General features: G+C 40.3%; 1 protein-coding gene across 1 annotated transcript in view; it reads left to right on the forward strand.

The window, feature by feature from the left end:
- Positions 1-21,001, forward strand: part of acadsb (acyl-CoA dehydrogenase short/branched chain) — a 61,027-nt gene that overhangs the window by 24,958 nt on the left and 15,068 nt on the right. Inside the window, exons 4-6 of the mRNA XM_072557505.1 lie at positions 409-615; positions 13,737-13,907; positions 20,592-20,717. Coding sequence (XP_072413606.1) covers positions 409-615; positions 13,737-13,907; positions 20,592-20,717 — 504 coding nt within the window. The remainder of the gene's footprint in view (positions 1-408; positions 616-13,736; positions 13,908-20,591; positions 20,718-21,001) is intronic.

Consider the following 21,001-nt stretch of genomic DNA (forward strand, 5'->3'; position numbering starts at 1 on the left):
GTTTTATTTGACTTAACACTTCAGGCATTTACTTTTCAAATATTTAAGTGTCTTCAGTATTACTCAAAAAGAATGTTTTTGTGTTGCATTCAGCACGTAAAGAGGGACATGATTGATGATGAGTTTAAGCTGAGGGTTGTCATTCCTCTGGTGAAAGTTGATGTTGAGAAGGTGGAACCTTCATGGTGGCCTGAGCCGGTGTGGAGATTGAACTGTGCTGGTGGCTTCACTTTGCATCACAAACCAGCCATCCATATCCTCTCTCACCACGGCATACACTTAGTTATCCTAGTGCATATTTCCAGATTACATATTAGAATATTCTTAATAGTTGCAAGTCAACTTTACAGCATGCCCATTCTCTTTATTTTTGTGTGTTCCACACTTTTAATTCTCTTTCATTTCCAGTTGATGGGAATTGAGATTGAAGAACAGTATGGTGGACCAGAATCAAGCTTCTTTTCCTCTATCCTTGTCATAGAAGAGTTGGCCAAAGTGGACCCATCAGTTGCAGTTGTATGCGACATACAGAACACCCTCATCAACACATTATTGAGGAAATGTGGGACTGAGAATCAAAAAAGAATGTATCTACCTCGACTAGCTACGGACATGGTGAGCTGTGAATGGAGATTTCAAATGCGCTAAATATAACATGTTTCTGCACTTCTAGAAGGAACACTGAAATCTTGCCCACAGCATTGCTTTCAATTCTCTTTTTTTAACTGTAAGAAATAAAATGCAGTATAGATTGTTGCAAAGGAACGTGTGAGTTGACACATCGATAATTATGCTTACTGTGCTCCTCTTTTTTTAATGTCTTGATAGCTTTTACTACACATTCATCATGAGAATGTCAGAAAGGCCAAAACTATTTAGTATTCAGTAAGAATCTAATAACTACATATCATTTGAATTGTGTGTAGCTATACTATGCCGGGATAAGATGTTTCTGTTGTTTGATGCATTTTTGACATCGGCATCTCTGAAATTCACCCTTCTAAATGTGTTTTGACCTTTTGAGAGACAGTACAAGGATTTTAAAAATTCACAGCTATGCTGCCAGTGAGATTCAGAAGTGTTGCCAAGTTGAACTGGGGAGAAGCGAGCATAGGAGAGAGAGAGCTGCTTTTCCAGTCATAGATTTTGTGTCTCCCCTCCTTGCTGTTCCAGCTTTTCCAATCACATGTTCCCTCCCTTTTATTCTTGTTGCTTCAAGAGTGAAATGATCTATTTTTAGAGTAGCAACAAGGGCTGGGGAGTGGAACTGGTGTTTGAAATAGTTGGAGCAGTTGTTCTGGTTGGTTTGGTTGCCATGATGCAGGAGACTTTAAGCTGTGCCTTTGCCAATTGTTCAACGTCTGCAGAAGAAGAAGAAGAATCAGAAAATGAAAAAAAGTCATCACTCAGCCTCACACTAGGTCGAATCCAGCTGCCGTCCATGCTGCTCAAGCTGGGTTCTGGGGAAGAGGAACACACTAATTTGATGGCCCTCATTTCTAGTGATATTGTGTTAAGCTACAACTGAATTATTTGTTAACAGGGTGGGCCGTATCGTTCTGGGGGCAATCATAGTTCAGGTACAGGATTATGCACACAGACATTGTAGGAGTGTGGACTGGGGTTTATTCTGTCAGGGAGGGCTGTTTGTTCCCACTTCTGCTCTATACCTAATCCCAATCTCTTAAATTTGGCTGTTCTCTCTATCAGACTTAGCATGTATCCAAGTCCTGTGCTATGTGTTGTCACTGTGCTCAGCACACCGTGATCATGGGAGACTCCTTCCTGTTGTTCCCACAACTCCTATGCTCCTCATACTTTCTTCTCCCTACTCTTTCCCACCCATTCCTCAATGGATCAAGGATCATTGATATTTGAGTTACAATTTTGAACTCTGATCACAATATTCGATTGTTAATTTAAGATTAACCAATAAGGAAACAGGAGATAGTCTAGTTCAGTAACTCGAGAAACATTACTTAAGTAATATTTATTAAAACAGGACAGTGACTTTGTAGGCACACTATAGCTATTGCTTTTCAATTAATCTTAGGCCATGTGCCAACATTCAGTCTGAATTCTCTCTCCAATATTATCAGGATCTTCTATTTTCACTTGGACAACAGGAAACCATGACTTCATTTTTTAACATGATGTATGCCTTGCACTTATTTAGTTTCACATTTGTGAGGCATGTAGAACTAGGGGATGCAGTTTTAAAATAACCTGTCTCCAAGTTAAAACAAAAGTGAGAATTTTCTTTTCTCTCCAGAGTTGCTAGTCTTTGTTTTTTTCTTCCCTGGAGAGCAAGAGGAAGTGGGTGATTGAATATATTCAAGGCTGAATTAGTAGTCAGATTTTTGATCTACAATGAACTCGAGGCTAATGGGTACCACATAAGAAAGTAGAGTTCAAGCAACAATCAGATCAGGCATTAGCTTATTGAATGGGGTTGCATACTCAATGGCCAAATGGCACATTCCTACTCCTATTTATTATAAACTCCACTTCTTCCATTTTACCAAGTCACATTAATGAGTTACAGAATCCTAGCCCATGTACTGATGTTCCTGGATTGTTGTATTTGAAGTAGTACTTTCCCATTGCACTTTGAACCTTCCTTAAATAATGAAGAATCTGTGGATGCAACAAATGTGCAAAAGCAAACTTGCAAATGAGCTAATTAAAATATGTTATATCTTTTTAACTTTGTTTTTATTGTCTGACCGTCAGAATTGTATGTTTAGTTTGACAGATCAATTGTCCATAGAATATTAAGATGGTTTCATTTACCCATGATTCTTAATACATTTCTGTTCTTTCTTAGCATTACAACAGACTTTGCATCTTGCATTACACATTTTCTCAGCAATGCTGCTATTAGTCTAAGTTTATTTTTGTTATATACATGCATGCCTAATGCTTTCAACCATATCATAGTGTAATCAGAGTTCTATGGTGAGATAGTGGAGTAGTTTCCACTGTTTTTTCCTGTGCAATTCAGCAACACCAGCTGAGGACCTTGGAATTTCACTTGCAAGGGATGTTCAGCACCAGTCAGGTATCCATAATTATTGTCTATTGGTTTAAAAAACATGGTACAGAAGACCTGCCCTGTCTACAAAATTGGTCACAGCTCCAGTCTTCTCACTGCACTTCTCCACTCAACATAAATGGAAAACAAACATTAGATATGATGAGGCCAGAATGCAAGGTTTGAGCTGTTTAATTTTTCAATCAGCAAGTCAATGTTCAAAGTAAGAGTTATCACTATTTTGGGAGTTAGCACAATTTGAATATATGTATTCAAAAATAATAAAGAATATGTATATTCTCATATCAGTGAGCTCCTCTTGTTTGACCCAAATGTTAATTGTGAATCACTCATGTTGCTTTTGCTTCTGAGTTAGAAAGTTGTGAGTTCAAGATACACTCCAGAGACTTGAGCGCAAAAGTCTAAACTGATACTTGACAGAATACTGTTCTGGCATTAGTGAGTTCCTTCAAATGTAACATTAAATCACAGCTTCATCAGTTAATTCTAGTGGATGTAAGAAAATTCTACAGCACTGTTTTGAACAATTATGGAGTTCACTCCTTTGTCCTGGTCAACATTTAGCCTTCATCCAAAGTTAATAAAACTAAACTATCTGGTTGTTTATGCACTGTGGTTTTTGCATATCAGTTACTACGTTTCTTAACTTATAGCAATGATATCATTCTCAAAAATTGCTTCCTTGGCTATAACACTGGTCTTCCATAGTATTCGTTGATTTAAATCTGAACATTATGGAACATAACTCCATAAGAAATAGGAACAGGAGTAAGCCATTCAATCCCTTGAGCCTGCTCTGCCGTTCACTAGGATCATGGCCAATCAGCATTGCTCATGTCTGCTTTTCTGCTCTTTCCCCATAGCCCTCGTTTCCCTTGTGATCACAAATCTATCTATCTCAGTATTAAGTATGTGCAAGGATTCTGCCCTTCCAGCTCTCTATGGCAAGGAGTTCCAAATACACTCACTCTAAGAGAAGAAATTCCTCCTTATCTCAGTCATTTTTTTTGTAAATATGTTTATTTGCAAATTTTTTTAACTTTTTTAAAGACATATTAATTGTATTTTTCAATAATTTTATAACAAATATCAGTATAATAAAAACAAAAAATACACAAATTACAATACAACTACTGTCTACCAACTACTAACCTACCCCATAATACAAAGCAATGCAACACCGCAAAAAAAGAAACCACAAAACACAGAACATGCTCTGCGCAAAGCTCCCAAACAAAGGAACGGGAGCATTGTATGTATGTATACATTTTATATATATATATAATATATACCCGTATTAACTCAGGAGACCCCTTCCAGGGCCCAGGGCTTGACAAATCGAACCATCCTGGTTAAACAAACACCCTAGTTACGATAACTGACAAATGTATATCCAAATAACTCAAGTAGGGCTGCCATGTCTTATAAAAATGGTGCACCATGTTTGTAAAAAAAGGCCAAGGGAATGTGCTCCATAATTAATTTCTGCCATCCCAGCAAGCCCAGCGGGTTCTCAGACACCCAACTCATCAGAATATTCTGTGCACAGTATGTAAGAATATTAAATAGTTTCTTCACATGCCTGTCTAAAGATGGTAAATTCGGTAGACCGAAGAGGAGAGATATCAGGTCTACTTTGACTTCAGTCCTCAATACCCTCCCTATCTCTCCCACCACAGTGTTCCAATAAACACGAAGCCTGTGGCATGTCCAGAAACAATGGGTAAGAGTACCTATACTTATTTTACATTTGGGGCACACTGAAGAAGCCCCTTTTTTAAACTTCGCCAGACGGTCTGGTGTCAGATGAGCCCTATGCAGAACCTTTAACTGCGTAGCACATGTCCTATTACAGATTGAGATCTTTCGAGTATTCTCCCATATGTTCTCCAATGTTTCAGAAGAGATCTCCACTCCTGGCTCTTGCTCCCAGACCTCTCATAACCGGTTAATATCCTGCCAGGCCCTGCCACCCAGCAGGCGATAGAGGGCACTAACCGAAAGGGTGATGGTGGAACGTAGCAAGAACCTCTCTGTATCGGGCTTAGTGAGAAGCGTAGTCTTCTTCTGGATGAAATCCCTAACCTGAAAAAAAGCGGAAAAGATCTCTGTTGGGTAACCCGTATTTGCGGCTCAGTTGCTCAAAAGACATCATAATTTCCCCCTCGCACAAGTCTTCCAAACTAGAAACTCCTCTCGCTGCTCATAGTTTGAACCCTGAGTCCAACATCCCTGGTCGGAACCCTGGCATGCCAACTATAGGTGTAAGTGGTGAAGTCATGGACAAACAACCCTCACTCTGATGCATCGCCCTCCATGCCTTGACTGTACTAATGAATGGGGTTCCGACAGTGGTCCATAACTGTCCTCATCTTATCCATGAACAACAGGTTAATAAGAGGGCACTTTGCTTGGGAGGCCTCAATATCCAGCCATATTGAGTTTGGATCGTTGCCTACCCGATCACAAAGGACAGCAGGGAACTTAATTGATACCTCCTGATGTCTGGGAAATCAACTCCTCTCCCCTCCTTGAGGCAACTGCAATTTAGTAAGTTTAGTGAGGGGCCACCCACAAAGCCAGACAAAGGAACTAAACCACCCCATAAGCTTCCGCAGCGTTGACCTGGGAAACATTATAGGGAGCATACGCGCGGGATAAAGCAAACGAGAAAGAACATTCATCCTATTGAGAGATATTTGGCCCAGCCATGAAATTGGAAGAGCCTCCCATCTCTGGAGATCTCGCCTAATATTGTCGAGCAAGTGAGCACAGTTAGTCCGAAATAACAGATCAAACTTGGAAGTGATTAAAAATGCCTAGGTACCCTGCCCATGACCACTTAAAAGGGAACGTAGGGCCACCTGCAACTTCTGGCACATCCTTAAGGTTCCCCAAAGGCATAGCCTCTGATTTTGCAAAATTAATCTTATATCCTGAAATAGCCTCAAATGAATTGATACATTGTATCAAATGGGGTACAGAGGTCATCGGGATCGATTAAAAACAGAAGGACAGCATCCGCATACAGTGTAAGCTTGTGTGCCCTCGATCCCACTTCTGGAGCGGTTATGTGGACATTCTGACAAATGGCCTCTGCCAGCGGCTCTATCACCAACATAAACAACAACAGTGAGAGGGGGCAGCCTTGCCGACTACCCCTACCAATCCTAAAATTCCCTGACTTCACCCCATTGGTGATGACCGCAGCCAGAGGGTGGTGTTATTAAAACCTCCACCCACCTAGCAAAGACTCCACCCAACCCAATTTGTTCTAAGACATAAAAAAGATACGGCCATTCTACCCAGTCAAATGCTTTCTCTGCATCGAAGGAGATCACCAACCCCTGAATCGATCGTTGCTGACAAACGTGGACCATATTCAGCAACCTTCTAATATTATTCGAGGACCTGCGGCCCCTTATAAAGCCTGTCTGGTCCTCTTTAATAATGTGGGGCAACACCCTTTCCAATCTCAGCACCAGGATCTTAGACAGAATCTTGAAATCTGAATTTAATAGAGAAATGGGTCTTTATGAGGCACAAACCTCAGGAACCTTCTCCTTCTTAAGAATTAAGGAAATATTAGCTTCTCTCAAAGATGGTAGTAGACATTCATGCATATAGGAGTGATTGTACATCTCCAACATCGGTCCTGACAGAATCCCTATAAACTCCTTATAAAACTCCCCTGGGAGACCATCAGGGCCAGGCGCTTTCCCACACTGAAGTTGCCTAGCTATCTCCTGTATTTCCTGAACTGTCTTTATCTCAGTCTTGAATTGGCACCCCTTTATTCTGAGACTATGCCCTCTCATCTTAGACTTTCCCATGAGGGGAAGCATCTCTCAACATTTACCCTTAAGAAACCTATATATTTCAATGAGATCCCTTATTCTTCTAAATTTCAGTGGGTAGAGTCCCAACCTGTTTAGTCTTTGCTCATAAGACACACCCTCATACCAGCGATCATCTAGTGAATCTTCTCTGAACTGCTTCAAATTAAATGATATATTTACTGAAACGAAGGGACCCCAGAACTGTTCACAGTTCTCCAGGTGTGGTCTCACCAGCACTTTGTACATTTGCAGTAAGACCTCCTTGCTCTTAGTCAACCCACTTGGCTCAGTGGTTAGCACTGCTGCCTCACAGCACCAGGGTCCCAGGTTCGATTCTAGCCTCGGGCGACTGTCTGTGTGGAGTTTGCACATTCTCCCTGTGTCTGTATGGGTTTCCTCCTGCAGCCCAAAGATGTGCAGGTCAGGTGAATTGGCTATGCTAAATTGCCCATAGTGTTAGGTGCATTAGTCAGAGGGAAATAGAACTGGGTGGGTTACTCTTTGGGGGTGGTGTGGATTGGTTGGACCAAAGGGTCTGTTTCTACGCTGTAGGGAATCTAATCCATTAGCCTTTCTGATTATCTCTGCACCTGTGCGAACTTTGTTTTTTGTTCACAAGTACCCCAGGTTCCTTTGTGTTGCAACTACCTACAGTTTTTCTCCATTTAAATAATACTGTTCATTTCTTCTCCCTTCCAAAATGTACAGCTTCATATTTTTCACATTATATTGTATTTGCCATCTCTTTGCCAAATTAAGTAACCTGTCAATATTTCTCTGTAAACCATTTGTATCCCCCTCACCACCTGCCTTGCCACCTATTTTAGTGTCGTCTGCACAATTTGGCTACAATGCATTTACTTCCTTCCTCCAAGTCATTAATATAGTCTGTAAATAGTTGTGGTCCAGCACTATTTCCTATAGAACCCAACTGGTCACAGATTACCAACCTGAAAAAGAATTGCTCATCACCACTCATTGTTTCCTGCCCATGAGCCAATTCTCTATCCGTGCTAATATATTACCTTTCATGGGCTTTCATCTTTTGACTTAACCTTTTGTCAGGTACCTTGTCGAATGCCTTTTGGAAGGTCAAATGTCACACATCTACTGATCTCCCTCTATCCACTCTAGTTGAGACTTCCTTGAAAAACGCTAATAAATTAGGTCAAACGTGATTTCCCTTTCATGAAGCCTTGCTGACTCTGCTTGATTAGATTATGATTTTCCGAATGTTCTTTTACTTCCTTAATGATTGATTCCACTACTTTTCCAACAACAAATGTTTGGCTAATCAGCCTACAGTGGCCATCTTTTTGCCCCTTTTCCTTTTTGAATAGGAGTGTCACATTTGCATGTTTTCAGTCTTCTGGTGCTTCTCCAGTGTCCAAGGAGTTTTGAAAAATTACAACCAATGCATCCACTATCTCTCTAGCTACATCTTTTAGAATCCTAGGATGGAAGTCAACAGGGCCAGGGAACATATCTACCTTTAGACCCATTAGCTTGTCTAACTTTCCTCTTTAACAGTGACAGTGCTTAATTCCTCTCACGTACTCTTCAGTATTAATGGAATATTCAAAGTATCCACTGTAAAGACTGATGCAAAGTATCTGTTTAACTCCTGTGCCATTTCCTTGTTTGCCATAACTATCTCCCCAGATTATATTTTTTAAGGGGCTTGTCTTCACTTTGATTTCTCTCTCATCTTTTTATGTATGTGAAGAAGCTTTTATTTCCAATTTTTATATTCCTTGCTGGTTTGCCCTCTAAAGCTTTTATTTTCTCTGTCTTTATTATCTTTTTAGTTTTACTTTACTCTTCGGAGGATCGGTGTGGACTGCTTGAGCTGAAGGGCCTGTTTCCACACAGTATGTAAGAAAGGGGCGGCACGGTGGCACAGTGGTTAGCACTGCTGCCTCACAGCGCCAGAGACCCAGGTTCAATTCCCGTCTCAATCAACTGTCTCTGTGGAGTTTGCACATTCTCCCCATATCTGCATGCGTCTTCGAGTGCTCTGGTTTCCTCCCACAGTCAAAATGTGCAGGTTAGGTGAACTGGTCATGCTAAATTGCCCATAGTGTTAGGTGAAGGGGTAAATGTTGAGGAATGGGTCTGGGTGGGTTGCTGTTGGGAGGGTTGGTGTGGACTTGTTGGGTCGAAGGGTCAGTTTCCACACTGTAAGTAATCTAATCTAAGAAAAGATTCTGAATTTATCCCGATCTTCAGGGCTATCACTGATTTTAGTCGGAAGTCATTTATTAAACTTGGTTCATTATTCATTACCAGATCTAAGAGAGTCTGCTCTCTTATTGGCCCATAACATATTATTCTTGGCAACTATGTCTGTTTCACTATATGAAGTTGTTACCTTCGCCACCACCTTCAATTTGTTAACCCAATCAACATGAAAATTAAAGTCATCCCTAATTATTGTTCTATTCTTCTTACACGTTCCTATTCTTTGTTAATTTATAGTCTTTCCTTCTGAGTGGCAACTGTTTGGGGCTCTGTACTCCCCTATCAATGTCACGTTTTTCCTTGCTGTCTTTTATGTCCACCCAAATCTACATCATCCGAGCCTAGGTCACCTCTCTCAACTGTCTGCTTTTAGTTGTGTTAAAGGTGCTATCCTACCACCTTTTTCATCTGTCTATCTGGAAGGTCAAACATTCCTGAATGTTAAGTTCGCGCTTTTGATTTCCTTGTGGCTATGTGGTTGTATTGTTTACTTTGATTTTTGCCATTATTCATTACCTTATTCTCCATGCTTTGTGTATTAAGATACAAAGTCTTTAAGTTTGCTTTATTGTTGCACTTCCTACACTTCTATTGTTCCTTGGTACATTTGCACATTCTGTCCCTTCCTTTTGTTTTCTGGTAATAATCAACTCATCAATAACCTGGAATCCTACCCCTTCTCCTTTACTTTTTACTTTCAAATTCTCCATGCAGCTGAAGTCACCCCCCCCCCCCCCCCCCCCTCATTATTTAGTTTATAGTCCTTTCTGCAGCTGTAGTCATACGAACCACAGTACTCTGTTCCCAGCATAATTCAGGTAGAACCCGTCCCAGAACTGGTGACAATGTCCCAAGGATTTGAACCCATTTCTCCCACACCAATCTTTAAACTATGCATTTACATCTTTAATCTTGTTGACCTTGTGCCAATTAGCTTGCGGCTTTGGTAGATCTGAGGTTAAAAAGGTATTACCTTTTTGGTTCTGCATTTTAATTTAGCTCCTAGCTGCACACAGTCCCTCAACAGAAACTCTTTCCTCTTTTTACCATGTATGTTGGTACATACATGGACCACAACAACTGGAATGTTTTCCTCACACTCTTGAGTTCCTTTGCAATCCAGATGAGATATCCTCAATTCAACCACCAGGTAGGCAACACAGCCTTTGGGACTCTCCATCCAGGCCACAGAGAATAGTGTTGATTCTCCTGACTATAGTATCCTCAATTACTATTAAGTTTCTCTGTTCTCCCTTCCTGTTAAATGGCTCCCCATGCCATGACGCTGTGGTCAGTTTGCTCATCCCCTCTACACCCCCTTGAGCTACTCTACCTGTCTCTCTCTGGTCATCTCACCCACCAGTCCCTGACCATTGATCAAATTTGAGGTTGTTAATTTAAGGAATGTTAACTGACTCCTGAAATACAGCATCTAGGTAACTTACCTCCTCCCTAGTGCGTCACCATGTTTGAAACTCAAACTTGAGCTCATCAGCTCTCAGGTAGAGTTCCTCAAGCAACCAACGCTTAATACAGATGTGGAGGCTGTAATGATACAGTGATTTTAAGAGGTATATTTTGGCATTTTTTTTAATGAAGAAAGGTTGAGACAGGTAACGAGTAGCCTGATTCAAAGCCAATAAACAGCTGGTGAGGCTTTGCATTGTTTTTAAAAATTGGAACAAAAGAATCAGTCTGCATGGGTGGCATCAAGCTCTGACAGAAACAGGATTTTTTTTTGTTTGAGCCTTCAGTAGCAGCTCCTGGTGTCTTTAAGCAGATCTGGATCCTCTTATTTCTCTCTCTATTACAGCTAGAAGCTGGGGTTCTCTTCCTGCTGCTAGCATTGCACATGAAACAATCTATTTCATTGAATTTGCCTTTGCCAAAGGTCTGTTTATGTGATGTTACTATATTGAAACAGTTACTTAGTACTCATTAATATGTATTATTTTGTTAAGCATTTTTGATAGAGTTGCAGTTAAGTCAATCCTTTTGTTTTTAATTTGTTTCTATTTTAATTATATTGTTATAATAAAGTGTGTTTTGTTTCAAGCCTGGTAGTTTGACCAATTGAATTGCAGCCAGAACACAATGCCTTACTCTTCCCCTTTCTTTTCTTATTTTAAAATTATCTTAATATATGTTGAGGGGATTTGGTTTGGTTCATAACAATTGCTATGCACTACAATTGGGTCCACTAGCTCCCACATCATGCAGGTACAACACATCGTCTAGCCTTGCATCTCTGTTTTATTTACTTTGTTTTTAATTTTTAAACAATTCTCTTCTGGTCTTATTTTATAATCTGTAAGTATTTCTCCTATTCATCTTCACCTTTAAAGTGAAAATAATGTATAATTGTCATTTTTTTTTCCTATTTTCCCTGTGTTAATTTAATGTATTGTCAAGTTTATTGAATTCAAATTTCAAACTAATTAAAATATATATTTCGGGGGAAAAAAACCGTGCTGATTAGACATGAAGATTGTTGCGTATGAACTTACCACTACCACCACCTTCTGAACAGCAACTAAAGATGGAAAATTAATGCCTGTTTAAGAAGCTTTTGGAAGTCCATCCTGCTAATATTTGGACAGTTTATATATATATATATATATATATATATATATATATACACCATCAGCCAATAAAGACATTATTGCCTGGAGTAGCTCTTGGAACAAACTTTACAGCAAACAGACTGACACGTGACTACAGAGATCACACTTCCAGTTACTGTTTAGATTTAGATTAGATTACAGTGTGGAAACAGGCCCTTCGGCCCAACAAGTCCACACCGACCCGCCGAAGTGCAACCCACCCATACCCCTACATTTACCCCTTACCTAACACCACGGGCAATTTAGCATGACCAATTCACCTGACCTGCACATCTTTGGACAGTGAGAGGACACCGGAGCACCCGGAGGAAACCCACACAGACACAGGGAGAACGTGCAAACTCCACACAGTCAGTCGCCTGAGGCGGGAATTGAACCCGGGTCTCAGGCGCTGTGAGGCAGCAGTGCTAACCACCGTGCTGCCCTTACTTCTTTGCCTACCTCAGAGGCTTATTTACATATTAATCAAGCCCTATCATTACAATATGCATGAACATTATTTCAAAGAATGTACTTCTTCACATGCTGAGTTTTGAATTTTAGCAATAAACCTGGCTCAGACTGTTGTGGCCAGGCTAGATCCTTAATCAACTTGTCTTTTATGTATTTTCTTACTTGTGCTTTTTAAACTTTTCTGTAGGTCCTCTGTAAATATTGATGATCCATTTTCTAATTTCTAATTTTCTCATTTCAGCTATCTGAAGCAAGACAATTGAAAAATAATTGCATGCATATTGTACTTTGTATCTCCTCAAAACTTTTAAAAATGTATCAAGACAACACTTTTTTGCTCAACAACCAATTGCATACTTTCGAAATGCAATCATTGCATGTTGGCCTATATCACAACAATCAATTTGCACACAAAGTACCATCAGCAGAATTGAGAAAAGTGATCAGATCATAGTGTTGGTTGAGGTGTAAATATTGACCAGAGAAACTCCTCTGCTTTTCTTGAATATGGCCCTGGGACTTCTGTATTCATCTAAGAAGCTAGATGGCACTTCGTTTTTAGCATCTCATCCAAAACATGACATCTCTCTCGTTAACAGCACTAAGTACTGATGAAGAGCTTATGCTCAAAACGTTGACTCTCCTGCTCCTCGGATGCTTCCTAACCGGCTGTGCTTATCCAGCACATGCCTTTTGACTCTGAGCACCAAGTGTTATCCTAGATATGATGTATTTATATAATGGACTGTTGTCTGCCTCTAGCACAGTAGAGGTACTACTGGGCCAAGAAAAACATCTAATGCTAACAAAAGTACATTGTCTCAAAATCAGCAGCCTCAGGACATTGTGATTTCAGAACTTGACAGTTTAAACAAATAATCCAAATGTGTTCATTCAAATTGGAACACGTTAACCTAACATTAGGAAGCGCAGAAAAACTGATACGATCGCAAAGCATTTCAGGTTAATGGCTGTGTCACTGTTGATATTAGTTAACTGATGCATTAGATTTAATAGATCTTTCATGCTTTTTTTCACTTCCATATATCAGTGCAACCTGTTTATAATGAGAAATTATCAATATAACTGTGTCTGGCTTTTGGACAACGCCAGTTTGTGGTTGAGGTACTATACTGCAATAAACATATTTAATTAGCTTTAAATGCCATTAGTTCAACAAAAGCAGGAATCTAATAATAAAAAAAACAAATTTCTGTATGTTAAAGTGTCTGGGAACCCAGAATATAAGATGAAAATATACATAATTATTTATTCCCAAATGTGGGCTCCTTGGCAGAGACCCGAGTCCAGATCAAAACCTTGGTGTGAAATCTTGAATTGTTGTCATGTAAGAAATTAAGAAAAAGACAAAGAGAAAAATATGCAGATAATTTTGAACATTTAGCTAATTTGTAATTTGGCATTTCCTTTTCTAAGATAATAAGTCTCCAGCATGGACCTTCTGACCATTTAGCATGTTATAGGCATCTTAATGACTATTTTTGATATTTCTTTTTTTTTTAGGTTGGCAGTTTCTGTCTGTCTGAAGTTGAGTCTGGAAGTGATGCATTCTCTTTGAAAACTGGTGCTGAAAAGCATAAAGATTATTATGTCCTGAATGGCTCTAAGATGTGGATTAGTAATGCTGATAATGCTGGAATATTTCTTGTTATGGCAAATGCTAACTTCTCTGCTGTAAGTATCAAAGCAAACAATTCGTATTTGCAAAAATGATAATTTAATAATAAATGCAAAACCATGCACATCGGTTTTCTGGAAAAATCTATCTTAATTTGACATAGATTAGTGTGCATGTCTTTGTGTATCATTTGGATAATTTTGAATTTTATTCAGTTAATAAAGAACTACCATCCATGTAGCTGAAGCAGCATAATACTGTTAATGAAGGGAAAAAGGTCAAACCTGTCTGATAACTAACCTGAAACACCAGTCCCAATCTGGTATGGCGAGAGTAGAGGTTCCCTTCTAATAATTAAAGCCAAAACATCCAGAGAAGTTTGCCTTGCCCTTCCTAATCTGGGAGAAAGTGAGGCTGCAGATGCTGGAGATCAGAGTCAAAAGATGTGGTGCTGGAAAAGCACTGCTGATCAGGCAACATCCGAGGAGCAGGAGAGTCAATGTTTTGGTCATAAGTCCCTCCTACACCCAACCCTCCAACTCAGTACTGTCCTCTTGAACTGTCCCACCTGTCCATCTTTCTTCCCACGTATCTGCTCTACCCTCCCCACTGACCTATGACCATCACCCCCACCTCCATCTACCTATCTCCCTCCCAGCTACCCCGCGGCCCCCCACCATCAGCCCACCTCCACCCTCTTATTTAACACTCGACCACCCCCCCCCGCCCGAAAGATCAATTCTCCTGCTGTTCAGATGCTGCCTGACCTGCTGTACATTTCCAGTTCCACACTTTCCAAACCCGCCTAATCTGCTAAGAGAATGGTTAAAGGAAAGAAAATCCCTGATCTCCATTTTTGATGTAAGAAGTAACAACTTACTTATTTAATCCTAAACAGTGAACAAATGAACAGAATTATTAACAAACTGAATAATTCCCCCCTAATTACTAACTGTTCCCTAACTGAACTAAATTCTACTGGTGTACTGTTCCAATTAACACAGGTCCCATTTATATAAATCCAAGTGATAAGAAAACAATAAATTAAATGTTAGTCTCTCAAAATTCTGGAATGCTCTGCCTTCTACACTGTCTCTCTAGCCTTTCCTCTGCTCATCCTACTGTCAGGGATATTTTCTCTGTAATTTTCTCAAGCTGGAAATGCCATGGTATCTTTTATGGTGCTTTTTTTTTAAAGAGCTTGGTGATTTTGTGTGAGAACTAGGTATTTATTCCTCAGATGGCAGGTTTGCTTTCACACCAATCTTCAAAAACCTTCTGCTTCTATACCTTGGATGACATATCAATTTTGTTATGAAGGTGTAGGTGTGTACTGTACCTTTTAAGAGAGAGAGGAAGCTAGCAAGGACTGAAAGCACAGAGTGTGCTGAACAATTTAAAAATGTAACATCTGGTTGACACAAATACCTGGTGCTGTGTTGCTAAATCAAATTTGGCTGGTCAGTTTAAATTATGCCTCCGAGATCAAAATCCAATCGAATTTGAATTTTACTGTTTGGAATGACATCAAACCAATGACATGATCCGATGTTTTGGAGTATAAAATAAGACATTTTGAATAGTTAGAGAGAGAACTGCCAATCACCAACAAGTATAGACTGCTAGCCAAGTAGGTCTCTGAAAGATAGCTGTCCATAAGAAAACGTGTGCAGCAGAAGTCCGAAGAAGAGACGACTCAGGAAAATACAGAGGTAAATCTGCAAAGGTGAGTCAACAAAGCTGACTGGTCTTGAAACGTGATTACTTGTTTGTAAATCTTATTTGGGTTTCTATTGAGCTCCTGATAGAAACATTACATCAAAGACGTGTTTCCAACGCTGATCGTGCCTTTTTGTTTACAATGATTAAAAACTAACTCTGGTTACTGAAATATTGCTGAGAACAGTCCTGGACATTGATGGGAGCCCAGGCACCATCTCCAAATACTGGATTAGTGGTGCTGGAAGAGCACAGCAGTTCAGGCAGCATCCATCAAGCAGCGAAATCGACGTTTCGGGCAAAAGCCCTTCTTTTTACCATCTCCAAATGACTAGCCTCCAGCCCCCTCTCTCTCTCTCTCGTTCTCTCTCTCTTGCCCCACCCTTTCCCTGGAGTTACCCTGAAGCCCCCCTTCCCAGATAATCTCTCCAACATTTTCCTGTACGGGGCAAAGGTGGAACTTGTCAAAATATTGCAATACAACATTTTGTGTGTGTGAGCGTATGCGCGCACACACATGTGCGGAGACTCCCCCACCCTCCAAAGGCAGCAGCAGTCTTACTGTTGGTGTCCAGTCCAGCTGCCCGGGATGGAGGTGGTCGGGGGCGGGGGGGAGGGGGGGGCGGGGGGAGGTTGGGGCATTGGTCGGGGCGTTCAGACGGGGGTGTGGGTTGGTGGGGGTTGGACGACGGTGGGGTTGGGGGCGTCGGTCAGGGTTGAAGGGGTCTCGGGCGGGGACTCACGAGCAGTTTGCTGCTGCCTAGTCTCCTGAATGGGGAGAGGACTGAGCAAGTGCTCGCCTGCGTCAATCCCATTGAACTGATGGGGGGGGGGGGAGCTTCAGCAATGCTACAGGTCCCTTACTGAGCAGTGTGTGTCTGCTCAGAAAGAAACCCTGAGACAGAGAGAGGGAGCAAGGCAGGCAGAGCGAAGAAAAGGAAACTTCAGAAAACTCCGAGCCCCAGAGGAAAGACATTGAATCAATTAACCGAATAATCGATTATCCAAACAGAATAGTGCCTCCCCATCTCGTTTGGATAATCGAGGATCCTCTGTATAGCATAAGGCGAGCTTTTCTATGTGTCAGGTTTAAATTAGCAGAGGGGGTTTCCTTATCATAACATTGGTCCGAGGTTGTCAAAACCATCAGAGTTAAATTCAGTTGGCTTCTAGTTTTGAATTAAAATTCACCAAACTATACTTATACGTTGTGCATTCTATTCCAAAAGCTCTCTTATTAACAAGCACATATTTATTTTTATTTCAAAAGATGCGGGTGTTGCTGGCCAGGCCAGCATAAATTGCCTAACTCTAACTTTTTTAAAAATTCATTCAGTAGTGGGACATGGGCATTGCTGGCTGGTCAGTATTTATTGCCTATCCCCAGTTGCCCTTGAGAAAGTGGTGGTGAGCTGCCTTCTCGAATTATTGCAGTTCATATGCTGTCAGTTGACCCACAATGTATTTAGGGAGGGAATTCCAGGATTTTGACCTGGCAACAATGAAGTAATGGCAATATATTTCCAAGTCACAATGGTGAATGGCTTGGAGGGAACTTGTATTTGTTGCCCTTGTCCTTCGAGATGGAAGGGGTGTTGGTTGTGGAAGGTCTGAGGATCTTTGAATTTCTGCGGTGCATCTTGTAGGTGGTACATACTGATTCTATTGAGCTTCAATAGATGAGGGAGTATATGCTTGTGGATCAGGTCTCAGTCTAGTGGGCTGCTCTGTTCCAGACTGATGTCAAGTTTCTTGGAGCTGCACTCATCCAGGCAAGTGAGGAGTATTCCGTTACATTCTGTCTTTTGCCTTGTAAATGGTGAACACTCTTTGGGGAGCCAGGAGGTGAGTTAGTATTTCTAGCCTCCGACCTGCTCTTGTAGCGACTGTGTTTATGTGCTGAGTCAGTAGAGTTTCTGGTCACTAGTAACCCCAAAGATGTGGATAGTCTAGGATTCAGTGATGGTAACACCATTGAATATCAAGGGCAAGTGTTTAGATTGTTTCTTTTTAGAAATGGTAATTTGCCTGGCATTTGTGTGGTATGAATGTTACCTTCCCACTTATCAGCCCAAGCTTGGATATTGTCCAAATCTTATTGTATTTGAACATGGACTGCTTCAATATCTGAGGAGTCAAAAATGGTGCTGAACATTGTGAAGTCATTGTCAAACCTCTCCAATTCTTATCTTATTATAATGTGATGAACTGTCAAAAACTGGACAACATTGCCCTCAAAATTACATTTGATGAAGAGGATAAAGACTATGATAAATCTCAAAAAAAAACAAGGATTTTGCCTTCTATGATGGATGTGTTATTCACGGACTCCAAACTGTAGTGCTAGATCATGTTTGTAGCAAGTTAATAGGTGTTCTTGTGTTAAGTGGTTCATGTGAAAAATTCACTACTAGATGATAGAGCCCCTATCAGTCTCGGGGAAAAATCTTCATCTTCAATTCTATATGATAATCCTTCTGCTCTGCAAGGTACTATATTTGCTTTCCTTTTTCTTTGTACATTTGAATTGTTTTGTATGCAGGTCTTAGAGAAAATTAAGGGTATTGAGATGTTATACCAGCAGGGATTAATTTTTATTCAAGAGTTTTGGTATGTTATAAAGAGGAGGGTCATACAAAATGAAAAAGCAATTGTCATGACAACGTAGTAATTCTAAACATGCAATCAAAATGTTAAGATTCATTCTTCACTATCATAAAATCTCAGACTCTGAGCAACTGATAGAAATAAATAATCTTGTACTTTATATACTGATGTGCTTTGTGATGAAGGTTCTTGGGAACAGAATACAGCCAATCAGTGATGAATTGGATACCTTGTGAAGGAGATAATGTTTTGCTGAGATGTGGTTACCCAGTGTTATTAACACCTCAGTGGACGTGTTTTGACTGCATTCACTACTTAATTTGCTATGTGGCGTATTCAGCCACAGTTACCCATATTTACGTCATGTTAAATTGGAATGTTATAGTATAAATTATATAAATATTGCGGAAAGATATAGAATGTAGGGAAATAGATGGTGACATCTTGAAAAATGTCCATATTACATAGGAGGAAATGCTGGATGTCTTGAAACGCATAAAAGTGGATAAGTCCCCAGGACCTGATCAGGTGTACCCTGCAACTCTGTGGGGAGCTAGGGAAGTGATTGCTGGGCCTCTTACTGAGAGATTTGTATCATCGATAGTCACAGATGAGGTGCTAGAAGATTGGAGGTTGGCTAACATGGTGCCACTTTTTAAGAAAGGAGGTAAAGACAAGCCAGAGAACTATAGGCCAGTGAGCCTGACATTGGTGGTGGGCAAGTTGTTGGAGGGAATCCTGAGGGACAGGATGTACATGTATTTAGAAAGGCAAGGATTGATTAGGAATAGTCAATATGGTTTAATGTGTGGCAAATCATGTCTCACAAACTTGATTGAGTTTTTTCGAAGAAGTAACAAAGAGGATTGATGATGGCAGAGCGGTAGATGTGATCTTTATGGACTTCAGTAAGGCGTTCAACAAGTTTCCCCATGTGAATCTGGCGAGCAAGGTTAGATCTCATGGAATATAGGGAGAACTCGCCATTTAGATACAGAACTGGCTCAAAGGTAGAAGACAGAGAGTGGTGGTGGAAGGTGGTTTTTCAGGCTGGAGGCCTGTGACCAGTGAGTGCCACAAGGATCGGTGCTGGGTCCATTACTTTTCATCATTTATATAAATTATTTGGATGTGAGCATAAGAGGTATATAGTAAGCAATGGGCTGAAAAGTGGCAGATGGTGTTTAATTCAGATAACTTTGAGGTGCTGCATTTTGGGAAAACAAATCTTAGGACTTATGCATTTAATGGTCAGGTTCTTGGGAGTGTTGCTGAACAAAGAGACCTTGGAGTGCAGGTTCATAGTTCTTTGAAAGTGGAGTCACAGGTAGATAGGATAGTGAAGAAGGCAATTGGTATGCTTTCCTTTATTGGTCAAAGTATTTGAGTACAGAAGTTGGGAGGTCATGTTGTGTCTGTACAGGATATTGGTTAGGCCACTGTTGGAATATTGCGTGCAATTCTGGTCTCTTTCCTATCGGAAAGACGTTGTGAAACTTGAAAGGGTTCAGAAAAGATTTACAAGGATGATGCCAGGGTTGGAGGATTTGAGCTATAGGGAGAGGTTGAATAGGCTAGGGCTGATTTCCCTGGAGTGTCGGAGGCTGAGGGGTGACCTTATAAAATCATGAGGGCCATGGATTGGATAAATAGACAAAGTCTTTTCCCTGGGGTGGGAGAGTCCAGAACTAGAGGGCATAGGTTTAGGGTGAGAAGGGAAAGATATAAAAGAGACGTAAGGGGCAACTTTTTCACTCAGAGGGTGATACTTGTGTGGAATGAGCTGCCAGAGGAAGTGGTGGAGGCTGGTACAATTGCAACATTTAAAAGGTATATGAATAGGAAGGGTTAGGAGGGCCGGGTGCTGGCAGGTGGCACTAGATTGGGTTGGGATATCTAGACGAGTGGACCAAAGGGTCTGTTTCCTTGTTGTACATCTCTGACTTTATGACTCTATTCTTTTACTGTTCTTAACTTTATAATAAAGTTTAATTCATTTTTTAAAAATAGTAGGATCTTTTGGCTTTGCTCTCTTAGTGAGTACTTGATATGTTAAACTTTATTGTCTTAAAACAAAAGAAAATCGTACTGATTCCTGGTCAATATAAAACTTAATACAATTTTCGCAGTCTTGTCAGGGATCAAAAAATAAAATAGCAGTCTTTCTTTATTGTTCTGTTCTTCAGTTTTTTTTTCTGATGTATTATTCAAATTGAGACAGCATCGAACTTTGCTCACCCCCACACCCATCCCTTCTCACAGTTAAATTGCATCACCATTGAGTTGCTGAGTAACCAGGTATGAAACTGTCCCTTTTTGAAACAACAAAATTATTGACTTTTTACTATTCTTCTTTATTACAAATATTATTAAAATTAGTTTAATGTTCCTAATTTAATGTCTTGTACATCCAGGGTTACAGAGGGATCACATGCTTCATTGTAGACAAAGACACTGAAGGCCTGCAAGTGGGAAAAAAAGAAGATAAACTTGGAATTCGTGCATCATCTACTTGTGCAGTCAACTTTGATAATGTAAAGGTACATTTTTCAAATTTGTATTTAGCATATGCTGTAGTGTTATGCATACAAAAGGTAGGCTGCAAACATTTCTTTGCTATTTTTCATACTCCCCATAGTAATGGACTGCTGCTTAAATGTGGTTCCACGAACACATTTTACCTGCAGGTATTTTGTCCAAGTGGCAATTCTCCGTAATTCTACACTATTGATAGACTGCTTTGACCATGAGGAACCAGAGCCAAACCGAATCTATTTTTATCTGGCAGCAGTGCATTTACTTTTCCAACAGATGTCACTAGATG

The sequence above is a fragment of the Chiloscyllium punctatum genome, chromosome 38, assembly GCF_047496795.1.
Source record: "Chiloscyllium punctatum isolate Juve2018m chromosome 38, sChiPun1.3, whole genome shotgun sequence".
NCBI classification, from domain to species: Eukaryota; Metazoa; Chordata; class Chondrichthyes; order Orectolobiformes; family Hemiscylliidae; genus Chiloscyllium; species Chiloscyllium punctatum.